This window comes from Siphateles boraxobius, unplaced genomic scaffold (assembly GCF_051911475.1).
Source record: "Siphateles boraxobius isolate OS27281-9 unplaced genomic scaffold, OSU_SipBor_1 4, whole genome shotgun sequence".
Classification (NCBI taxonomy): Eukaryota; Metazoa; Chordata; class Actinopteri; order Cypriniformes; family Leuciscidae; genus Siphateles; species Siphateles boraxobius.
The window spans coordinates 240,001-252,491 of NW_027509030.1; the positions used below are offsets into that span (position 1 = coordinate 240,001).

Sequence of the window (12,491 nt, forward strand, 5' to 3'; positions counted from 1 at the left end):
ATGTTTCTGCACAGGTTTGTTGATAAAGCACATGTTTCTGCACAGGTTTGTTGATAAAGCGCATGTTTCTGCACAGGTTTATTGATAAAGCACATGTTTCTGCACAGGTTTGTTGATAAAGCACATGTTTCTGCACAGGTTTGTTGATAAAGCGCATGTTTCTGCACAGGTTTGTTGATAAAGCACATGTTTCTGCACAGGTTTATTGATAAAGCACATGTTTCTGCACAGGTTTATTGATAAAGCACATGTTTCTGCACAGGTTTATTGATAAAGCGCATGTTTCTGCACAGGTTTATTGATAAAGCACATGTTTCTGCACAGGTTTATTGATAAAGCACATGTTTCTGCACAGGTTTATTGATAAAGCGCATGTTTCTGCACAGGTTTATTGATAAAGCACATGTTTCTGCACAGGTTTATTGATAAAGCACATGTTTCTGCACAGGTTTATTGATAAAGCACATGTTTCTGCACAGGTTTATTGATAAAGCGCATGTTTCTGCACAGGTTTATTGATAAAGCACATGTTTCTGCACAGGTTTGTTGATAAAGCACATGTTTCTGCACAGGTTTATTGATAAAGCACATGTTTCTGCACAGGTTTGTTGATAAAGCACATGTTTCTGCACAGGTTTATTGATAAAGCACATGTTTCTGCACAGGTTTATTGATAAAGCGCATGTTTCTGCACAGGTTTATTGATAAAGCGCATGTTTCTGCACAGGTTTATTGATAAAGCACATGTTTCTGCACAGGTTTATTGATAAAGCACATGTTTCTGCACAGGTTTATTGATAAAGCACATGTTTCTGCACAGGTTTATTGATAAAGCGCATGTTTCTGCACAGGTTTATTGATAAAGCACATGTTTCTGCACAGGTTTATTGATAAAGCGCATGTTTCTGCGCAGGTTTATTGATAAAGCGCATGTTTCTGCACAGGTTTATTGATAAAGCACATGTTTCTGCACAGGTTTATTGATAAAGCACATGTTTCTGCACAGGTTTATTGATAAAGCACATGTTTCTGCACAGGTTTATTGATAAAGCACATGTTTCTGCACAGGTTTGTTGATAAAGCACATGTTTCTGCACAGGTTTATTGATAAAGCACATGTTTCTGCACAGGTTTATTGATAAAGCACATGTTTCTGCACAGGTTTATTGATAAAGCACATGTTTCTGCACAGGTTTATTGATAAAGCACATGTTTCTGCACAGGTTTATTGATAAAGCACATGTTTCTGCACAGGTTTATTGATAAAGCGCATGTTTCTGCACAGGTTTATTGATAAAGCGCATGTTTCTGCACAGGTTTATTGATAAAGCGCATGTTTCTGCACAGGTTTATTGATAAAGCACATGTTTCTGCACAGGTTTATTGATAAAGCACATGTTTCTGCACAGGTTTATTGATAAAGCGCATGTTTCTGCACAGGTTTATTGATAAAGTGCATGTTTCTGCACAGGTTTATTGATAAAGCGCATGTTTCTGCACAGGTTTGTTGATAAAGCGCATGTTTCTGCACAGGTTTATTGATAAAGCACATGTTTCTGCACAGGTTTGTTGATAAAGTGCATGTTTCTGCACAGGTTTATTGATAAAGCACATGTTTCTGCACAGGTTTATTGATAAAGCACATGTTTCTGCACAGGTTTGTTGATAAAGTGCATGTTTCTGCACAGGTTTATTGATAAAGCACATGTTTCTGCACAGGTTTGTTGATAAAGTGCATGTTTCTGCACAGGTTTATTGATAAAGCACATGTTTCTGCACAGGTTTATTGATAAAGCGCATGTTTCTGCACAGGTTTATTGATAAAGCACATGTTTCTGCACAGGTTTATTGATAAAGCACATGTTTCTGCACAGGTTTGTTGATAAAGCACATGTTTCTGCACAGGTTTATTGATAAAGCACATGTTTCTGCACAGGTTTATTGATAAAGCGCATGTTTCTGCACAGGTTTATTGATAAAGCACATGTTTCTGCACAGGTTTATTGATAAAGCACATGTTTCTGCACAGGTTTATTGATAAAGCACATGTTTCTGCACAGGTTTATTGATAAAGCACATGTTTCTGCACAGGTTTATTGATAAAGCGCATGTTTCTGCACAGGTTTATTGATAAAGCACATGTTTCTGCACAGGTTTATTGATAAAGCACATGTTTCTGCACAGGTTTATTGATAAAGCGCATGTTTCTGCACAGGTTTATTGATAAAGCACATGTTTCTGCACAGGTTTATTGATAAAGCGCATGTTTCTGCACAGGTTTATTGATAAAGCACATGTTTCTGCACAGGTTTGTTGATAAAGCACATGTTTCTGCACAGGTTTATTGATAAAGCACATGTTTCTGCACAGGTTTGTTGATAAAGCACATGTTTCTGCACAGGTTTATTGATAAAGCACATGTTTCTGCACAGGTTTATTGATAAAGCGCATGTTTCTGCACAGGTTTATTGATAAAGCACATGTTTCTGCACAGGTTTATTGATAAAGCACATGTTTCTGCACAGGTTTATTGATAAAGCGCATGTTTCTGCACAGGTTTATTGATAAAGCACATGTTTCTGCACAGGTTTATTGATAAAGCGCATGTTTCTGCACAGGTTTATTGATAAAGCACATGTTTCTGCACAGGTTTGTTGATAAAGCACATGTTTCTGCACAGGTTTATTGATAAAGCACATGTTTCTGCACAGGTTTGTTGATAAAGCACATGTTTCTGCACAGGTTTATTGATAAAGCACATGTTTCTGCACAGGTTTATTGATAAAGCGCATGTTTCTGCACAGGTTTATTGATAAAGCGCATGTTTCTGCACAGGTTTATTGATAAAGCACATGTTTCTGCACAGGTTTATTGATAAAGCACATGTTTCTGCACAGGTTTATTGATAAAGCACATGTTTCTGCACAGGTTTATTGATAAAGCGCATGTTTCTGCACAGGTTTATTGATAAAGCACATGTTTCTGCACAGGTTTATTGATAAAGCGCATGTTTCTGCGCAGGTTTATTGATAAAGCGCATGTTTCTGCACAGGTTTATTGATAAAGCACATGTTTCTGCACAGGTTTATTGATAAAGCACATGTTTCTGCACAGGTTTATTGATAAAGCACATGTTTCTGCACAGGTTTATTGATAAAGCACATGTTTCTGCACAGGTTTGTTGATAAAGCACATGTTTCTGCACAGGTTTATTGATAAAGCACATGTTTCTGCACAGGTTTATTGATAAAGCACATGTTTCTGCACAGGTTTATTGATAAAGCACATGTTTCTGCACAGGTTTATTGATAAAGCACATGTTTCTGCACAGGTTTATTGATAAAGCACATGTTTCTGCACAGGTTTATTGATAAAGCGCATGTTTCTGCACAGGTTTATTGATAAAGCGCATGTTTCTGCACAGGTTTATTGATAAAGCACATGTTTCTGCACAGGTTTATTGATAAAGCACATGTTTCTGCACAGGTTTGTTGATAAAGCACATGTTTCTGCACAGGTTTGTTGATAAAGCACATGTTTCTGCACAGGTTTATTGATAAAGCACATGTTTCTGCACAGGTTTATTGATAAAGCGCATGTTTCTGCACAGGTTTATTGATAAAGCACATGTTTCTGCACAGGTTTATTGATAAAGCACATGTTTCTGCACAGGTTTATTGATAAAGCACATGTTTCTGCACAGGTTTATTGATAAAGCACATGTTTCTGCACAGGTTTATTGATAAAGCGCATGTTTCTGCACAGGTTTATTGATAAAGCACATGTTTCTGCACAGGTTTATTGATAAAGCACATGTTTCTGCACAGGTTTATTGATAAAGCGCATGTTTCTGCACAGGTTTATTGATAAAGCACATGTTTCTGCACAGGTTTATTGATAAAGCGCATGTTTCTGCACAGGTTTATTGATAAAGCACATGTTTCTGCACAGGTTTGTTGATAAAGCACATGTTTCTGCACAGGTTTATTGATAAAGCACATGTTTCTGCACAGGTTTGTTGATAAAGCACATGTTTCTGCACAGGTTTATTGATAAAGCACATGTTTCTGCACAGGTTTATTGATAAAGCGCATGTTTCTGCACAGGTTTATTGATAAAGCACATGTTTCTGCACAGGTTTATTGATAAAGCACATGTTTCTGCACAGGTTTATTGATAAAGCGCATGTTTCTGCACAGGTTTATTGATAAAGCACATGTTTCTGCACAGGTTTATTGATAAAGCGCATGTTTCTGCACAGGTTTATTGATAAAGCACATGTTTCTGCACAGGTTTGTTGATAAAGCACATGTTTCTGCACAGGTTTATTGATAAAGCACATGTTTCTGCACAGGTTTGTTGATAAAGCACATGTTTCTGCACAGGTTTATTGATAAAGCACATGTTTCTGCACAGGTTTATTGATAAAGCGCATGTTTCTGCACAGGTTTATTGATAAAGCGCATGTTTCTGCACAGGTTTATTGATAAAGCACATGTTTCTGCACAGGTTTATTGATAAAGCACATGTTTCTGCACAGGTTTATTGATAAAGCGCATGTTTCTGCACAGGTTTATTGATAAAGCACATGTTTCTGCACAGGTTTATTGATAAAGCACATGTTTCTGCACAGGTTTATTGATAAAGCACATGTTTCTGCACAGGTTTATTGATAAAGCGCATGTTTCTGCACAGGTTTATTGATAAAGCACATGTTTCTGCACAGGTTTATTGATAAAGCGCATGTTTCTGCGCAGGTTTATTGATAAAGCGCATGTTTCTGCACAGGTTTATTGATAAAGCACATGTTTCTGCACAGGTTTATTGATAAAGCACATGTTTCTGCACAGGTTTATTGATAAAGCACATGTTTCTGCACAGGTTTATTGATAAAGCACATGTTTCTGCACAGGTTTGTTGATAAAGCACATGTTTCTGCACAGGTTTATTGATAAAGCACATGTTTCTGCACAGGTTTATTGATAAAGCACATGTTTCTGCACAGGTTTATTGATAAAGCACATGTTTCTGCACAGGTTTATTGATAAAGCACATGTTTCTGCACAGGTTTATTGATAAAGCACATGTTTCTGCACAGGTTTATTGATAAAGCGCATGTTTCTGCACAGGTTTATTGATAAAGCGCATGTTTCTGCACAGGTTTATTGATAAAGCACATGTTTCTGCACAGGTTTATTGATAAAGCACATGTTTCTGCACAGGTTTGTTGATAAAGCACATGTTTCTGCACAGGTTTGTTGATAAAGCACATGTTTCTGCACAGGTTTATTGATAAAGCACATGTTTCTGCACAGGTTTATTGATAAAGCGCATGTTTCTGCACAGGTTTATTGATAAAGCACATGTTTCTGCACAGGTTTATTGATAAAGCACATGTTTCTGCACAGGTTTATTGATAAAGCACATGTTTCTGCACAGGTTTATTGATAAAGCACATGTTTCTGCACAGGTTTATTGATAAAGCGCATGTTTCTGCACAGGTTTATTGATAAAGCACATGTTTCTGCACAGGTTTATTGATAAAGCACATGTTTCTGCACAGGTTTATTGATAAAGCGCATGTTTCTGCACAGGTTTATTGATAAAGCACATGTTTCTGCACAGGTTTATTGATAAAGCGCATGTTTCTGCACAGGTTTATTGATAAAGCACATGTTTCTGCACAGGTTTGTTGATAAAGCACATGTTTCTGCACAGGTTTATTGATAAAGCACATGTTTCTGCACAGGTTTGTTGATAAAGCACATGTTTCTGCACAGGTTTATTGATAAAGCACATGTTTCTGCACAGGTTTATTGATAAAGCGCATGTTTCTGCACAGGTTTATTGATAAAGCACATGTTTCTGCACAGGTTTATTGATAAAGCACATGTTTCTGCACAGGTTTATTGATAAAGCGCATGTTTCTGCACAGGTTTATTGATAAAGCACATGTTTCTGCACAGGTTTATTGATAAAGCGCATGTTTCTGCACAGGTTTATTGATAAAGCACATGTTTCTGCACAGGTTTGTTGATAAAGCACATGTTTCTGCACAGGTTTATTGATAAAGCACATGTTTCTGCACAGGTTTGTTGATAAAGCACATGTTTCTGCACAGGTTTATTGATAAAGCACATGTTTCTGCACAGGTTTATTGATAAAGCGCATGTTTCTGCACAGGTTTATTGATAAAGCGCATGTTTCTGCACAGGTTTATTGATAAAGCACATGTTTCTGCACAGGTTTATTGATAAAGCACATGTTTCTGCACAGGTTTATTGATAAAGCGCATGTTTCTGCACAGGTTTATTGATAAAGCACATGTTTCTGCACAGGTTTATTGATAAAGCGCATGTTTCTGCGCAGGTTTATTGATAAAGCGCATGTTTCTGCACAGGTTTATTGATAAAGCACATGTTTCTGCACAGGTTTATTGATAAAGCACATGTTTCTGCACAGGTTTATTGATAAAGCACATGTTTCTGCACAGGTTTATTGATAAAGCACATGTTTCTGCACAGGTTTGTTGATAAAGCACATGTTTCTGCACAGGTTTATTGATAAAGCACATGTTTCTGCACAGGTTTATTGATAAAGCACATGTTTCTGCACAGGTTTATTGATAAAGCACATGTTTCTGCACAGGTTTATTGATAAAGCACATGTTTCTGCACAGGTTTATTGATAAAGCACATGTTTCTGCACAGGTTTATTGATAAAGCACATGTTTCTGCACAGGTTTATTGATAAAGCGCATGTTTCTGCACAGGTTTATTGATAAAGCGCATGTTTCTGCACAGGTTTATTGATAAAGCACATGTTTCTGCACAGGTTTATTGATAAAGCACATGTTTCTGCACAGGTTTATTGATAAAGCACATGTTTCTGCACAGGTTTATTGATAAAGCACATGTTTCTGCACAGGTTTATTGATAAAGCACATGTTTCTGCACAGGTTTATTGATAAAGCACATGTTTCTGCACAGGTTTATTGATAAAGCGCATGTTTCTGCACAGGTTTATTGATAAAGTGCATGTTTCTGCACAGGTTTATTGATAAAGCGCATGTTTCTGCACAGGTTTGTTGATAAAGCGCATGTTTCTGCACAGGTTTATTGATAAAGCACATGTTTCTGCACAGGTTTGTTGATAAAGTGCATGTTTCTGCACAGGTTTATTGATAAAGCACATGTTTCTGCACAGGTTTATTGATAAAGCACATGTTTCTGCACAGGTTTGTTGATAAAGTGCATGTTTCTGCACAGGTTTATTGATAAAGCACATGTTTCTGCACAGGTTTGTTGATAAAGTGCATGTTTCTGCACAGGTTTATTGATAAAGCACATGTTTCTGCACAGGTTTATTGATAAAGCGCATGTTTCTGCACAGGTTTATTGATAAAGCACATGTTTCTGCACAGGTTTATTGATAAAGCACATGTTTCTGCACAGGTTTGTTGATAAAGCACATGTTTCTGCACAGGTTTGTTGATAAAGCACATGTTTCTGCACAGGTTTATTGATAAAGCACATGTTTCTGCACAGGTTTATTGATAAAGCGCATGTTTCTGCACAGGTTTATTGATAAAGCACATGTTTCTGCACAGGTTTATTGATAAAGCACATGTTTCTGCACAGGTTTATTGGTAAAGCACATGTTTCTGCACAGGTTTATTGATAAAGCACATGTTTCTGCACAGGTTTATTGATAAAGCGCATGTTTCTGCACAGGTTTATTGATAAAGCACATGTTTCTGCACAGGTTTATTGATAAAGCACATGTTTCTGCACAGGTTTATTGATAAAGCACATGTTTCTGCACAGGTTTATTGATAAAGCACATGTTTCTGCACAGGTTTATTGATAAAGCGCATGTTTCTGCACAGGTTTATTGATAAAGCACATGTTTCTGCACAGGTTTATTGATAAAGCGCATGTTTCTGCACAGGTTTATTGATAAAGCACATGTTTCTGCACAGGTTTGTTGATAAAGTGCATGTTTCTGCACAGGTTTATTGATAAAGCACATGTTTCTGCACAGGTTTATTGATAAAGCACATGTTTCTGCACAGGTTTATTGATAAAGCGCATGTTTCTGCACAGGTTTATTGATAAAGCACATGTTTCTGCACAGGTTTATTGATAAAGCACATGTTTCTGCACAGGTTTATTGATAAAGCGCATGTTTCTGCACAGGTTTATTGATAAAGCACATGTTTCTGCACAGGTTTATTGATAAAGCGCATGTTTCTGCACAGGTTTATTGATAAAGCACATGTTTCTGCACAGGTTTGTTGATAAAGTGCATGTTTCTGCACAGGTTTATTGATAAAGCACATGTTTCTGCACAGGTTTATTGATAAAGCACATGTTTCTGCACAGGTTTATTGATAAAGCACATGTTTCTGCACAGGTTTGTTGATAAAGTGCATGTTTCTGCACAGGTTTATTGATAAAGCGCATGTTTCTGCACAGGTTTATTGATAAAGCACATGTTTCTGCACAGGTTTGTTGATAAAGTGCATGTTTCTGCACAGGTTTATTGATAAAGCGCATGTTTCTGCACAGGTTTATTGATAAAGCACATGTTTCTGCACAGGTTTGTTGATAAAGCGCATGTTTCTGCACAGGTTTATTGATAAAGCGCATGTTTCTGCACAGGTTTATTGATAAAGCACATGTTTCTGCACAGGTTTATTGATAAAGCACATGTTTCTGCACAGGTTTATTGATAAAGCTCATGTTTCTGCACAAGTTTGTTGATAAAGCACATGTTTATTAAAGCACAGTTACATGCAGACGGAGAGATCAGGCATAGGGAGTGAATGATGGCGATGAACGTCGTGTTTCAGTCGTCGTGTTTGAGTCTGCGGATCTTGCCCTTGTGTCTGTCGATCTCTCTCTGCAGACGCTCGATCTCCTTCTTATGATGGTCGATTTCTTCTTCATGGTGCTTCTTCAGAGCCGCCAGCTGCTCCTTCTCCTTCTGCCTGTCAGACACATCATTATTAGTCATGTGACCCACAGAGAAGATGGAAACAATGAGATTGAAACTCACTTGAAGTATCGCTCCTCTTCAGCCGCCTGTTTCTTCCCGAACGCTCCTCCAGCTTCCCGAACCGAGCCGCCCGAACCTCCTCCTTTACCAGCTCCCGAACCCAGATCCCCCAGCTGAGAGAGAGAGGGGGGGGGGGGGGGGGGTTAGGGGGGAGAGAGAGAGTGAGGGGGGGGGGGAGAGGGGGGGAAGGGGGGAGGGGGGGGAGAGAGAGAGAGAGAGTGAGGGTGAAAGGGAAAGAGAGAGAGGGCGAGTGAGAGAGAGAGAGGGGGGGAGAGATAGGGAAAGAGAGAGAGAGAGAGAGAGAGGGCGAGTGAGAGAGAGAGAGGGGGGGAGAGATAGGGAAAGAGAGAGAGAGAGAGAGAGAGAGAGAGGGCGAGTGAGAGAGAGAGAGGGGGGGGAGATAGGGAAAGAGAGAGATGGAGAGAGAGAGAGAGAGGGCGAGTGAGAGAGATAGAGAGAGATGGAGAGAGAGAGAGAGAGAGAGAGAGAGAGAGAGAGGGCGAGTGAGAGAGATAGAGAGACAATTAATCGTAATATCATTGCGTCTGCCGCACTCATGGTACAGAAGCACAGTTCCTTGATTTTTACGCGGGGATAAAAGTTTAGTTCTTAGCCATATCGGCCTAGAAAATAGCAACTTTTCATTTTCCGTCGGTCTTAGTACACGACGTAAACAGAAGAGTGAAGGTTTAAATATGAGAAATATCGAAACTCTTTGGTCATTTTTTTTAAGAGAGATGCTAACGGTCTAATCAGATTTAATGATCTATGCTAAGCTATGCTAAAAGTGCTACCGCCAGACCCGGACTCAACTCAACTAAGGCCTAGTTCACACTACATGATTTTAAAACGTCGGACTGAACGGTGCGGTTCACACTACATGACTTGCTCTCTGAGAAATCAGGAGTGTTCAAGTTGTTGAGCTGTTCTGACCACACGACACAGCGTGATTGATCCGCAACAGGAGGTAACGCACTACACGAGTTGACAACAACTCTGTCACCCAACGATTCTATCTTGTCTACAAATCTATCTGTCTAATGTCTATCTTGACGCGAAACAGCACGCGCGCCAATACACAGCGAAGAACAACACAACACGCGAATATGGACGTCAGACAGAAACTAGTGCTGCAAACTGTTTGCGCGATCATTTGCTCTGAGAAAAAACGCAAAAAAAGATAAAATAAGAGAGTATGGGCGAGTGGATCTGCATACGCGAACAGCAGGTCTGTGCTACAGAGAGAGTTGGAGGCGAGTACAGCATGTTTATATCGGAGATGTAGCTGCATGTTTATGTTTGGCTGACGGCAAAAATCGCGTATTTACCCGGTGACCTCAACTCATGCCTTGCTGTGATTGGCTGTTGCTCATGACATCAGTGAGGTTGAGTCGTGCGACAGCTCTGGATATCTAGCATGCTAGATATTTTTCTAGGCTCGGCGACGCGTCTGCGAGGGTCTTTGATGCGTTGTTGGCTCTTTCATACTAACAGATTGGCGAGCGTTCATCGCCCGCTAATCCCCCGCGATTTGCACGCGATAACACCCTGACCTGTCGGCGAACTCAACGATTTGCAAATCGGCTTAAATCGGGCTTAAAATCATGTAGTGTGAACTAGGCTTAAAACTCACCTGTTTAACTCTAGGCGAGTTGGAAAATGAGCCTATTGCAAAAAAAAGTGGAGTGTTCCTTTAAGCTGATTGCTTGCGATAAGAAAATGTAGAGTTAAGTCGCTAAATTAGAAATTATAGTAAAGAAAAACAAAAGCAGAACTCACGTTCACTCAACCGAACACATTACACTCCATTACAATAGTTCCTTTACTCTTACTTCAGTTCCATGTAGAATTTTAACTTTAAGTTTAATGTCTTACAAGAGTTTATGCTCTCGATGCGCATGCGCCGTCAGCGTCAATAGTGGAAACTGTGACATTGCAGCATTTGTAGATGGGCTCTATATACATTAATTGTAGAATACCAGTTAAATATGGAAGATTGTTTCCGCCACATAATAAAAATAAAGAACGTAAATGTGACAATATTTCTTGCTCATTATTTGACATAATTGCAGTATATTTAAGAGTCGGGTGTTTTTCGAGCTCATATGCGATTAATCGATGATCAAATGCGTTGAGTTGCTGCAGCCGTAAAATAGTTCACCTCTGAAGAGAAAATGAGTTTTATTTCATGGAACACAGAATGTGAACAACGACTGATGCTGCAAATCTCCAAAACATCACGCGAGCAGTTCACAGCAATCGAACAAACCGGATTTTCATTCATACTCGACATTCTCCCTCAGGAAACACGTTATCCAGTACCTGATCTGATCCTCTGCTCAGAGGTGAGGTGAAATATCCTCTTAAACTGGCCCTCAGCAGCAGACGAGCCATGACTGAACCCGATCACAACACAGCTGAGCCTTAATGTCCGTCAGATCGGAACACGGAAACAACTGACCAGAGAATAAACTTGACGTCATCAAAACACAGCGTCATCAGCACCACCTGGCGGCCGGAGACTAACGCACTGCGCATGCGCAGACACAGCCAGCTGAAACCGTGCTTTGTTTGGAGCAGAATCAATGTATTCTTCATATTTAGTTTTATGTTGTAAAGTAAGTAAAGTTAGCGCACTAAACTCGAAAATATGGTTTTCTTACACAAATGAATGTTTCATTTTCAAGAAGATTTTCTTTGTAACTCTGCTGGAATAAAAAGCTATAGGATGATCCAGTTTTTGAATAAGTGTAAATCAGGGGTCACGTGAGAATTCACAACGTTCACTAAGCGCATATGAATGAGATAGTTCACCAATTATGTTATGGAGGTTATTATGTTTAACAAAATATGTTCATATTAGCCAATAACTTCCTGCATGAAAAGATCGTTTCTGTTAACATGGGCACACATGTCTCGACAAAGTTATAGAGTGTCTCGTTTTAAATAAAATATTGTAACAATGAAAGTTTCAATAATGACTGAACCGATCTGCAAAGGTCTTATATGAATGACAGATTTTTTTTTGTTCAGCTGTGATTTTTCCTTTTTAAAAGCATTAGGCTACTTTAGATGATCATCTACAAAAATCAATGTGGAAATCAATCAAATACAAGGAATAATAGATTAAAACATTATATAGTGTTCTATTTTATTCTATTATTGCACTGTCTCTGTTCGGAACATTCTGTGACAGCATTACTCACACGTCTCGCACACAATATGAATTGTGTTGTCAAGGCGACGAGTTCCGGAAGCAGTTGACCTCGCGTCATCAGCAGCAGCGGGAAATACTCGTGACGTCACTGAACAACAGAGTACAGCTCAAACTCTGATTCATTCATTCATTCATTAAAAAACAACAACACTCAACTCATTCATCCGATAAAGATTTTAAAAGGCTGTTCAGAGAGAAAGAGAGACTGGCTGTG

The 12,491-nt window shown here is 38.9% G+C and overlaps 1 protein-coding gene across 1 annotated transcript; it reads right to left on the reverse strand.

Moving 5' to 3' along the window:
• Window positions 1–7,579: 7,579 nt before the first annotated feature.
• atp5if1a (ATP synthase inhibitory factor subunit 1a) lies at window positions 7,580–11,528 on the reverse strand. Its single transcript, XM_077197548.1, has 3 exons — window positions 11,383–11,528; window positions 9,061–9,173; window positions 7,580–8,992 (listed from the first exon to the last, which is right to left on the reverse strand). Exons 1-3 carry the CDS (start codon window positions 11,452–11,454, stop codon window positions 8,851–8,853), a joined length of 327 nt encoding a protein of 108 aa, XP_077053663.1. The 5' UTR covers window positions 11,455–11,528; the 3' UTR covers window positions 7,580–8,850.
• Between the last annotated feature and the right edge of the window lie 963 nt (window positions 11,529–12,491).

Bases quoted from the DNA above. Each gene is read 5' to 3' on its own strand.
- atp5if1a (XM_077197548.1), bottom strand. From the start codon at position 11,454: ATGGCTCGTCTGCTGCTGAGGGCCAGTTTAAGAGGATATTTCACCTCA. The intron at 9,174-11,382 runs GTACTGGATAAC...TCTCTCTCTCAG, and splicing joins TGAGCAGAGGATCAGATCAG to CTGGGGGATCTGGGTTCGGG. The intron at 8,993-9,060 runs GTGAGTTTCAAT...TGTGTCTGACAG, and splicing joins GAAGAGGAGCGATACTTCAA to GCAGAAGGAGAAGGAGCAGC.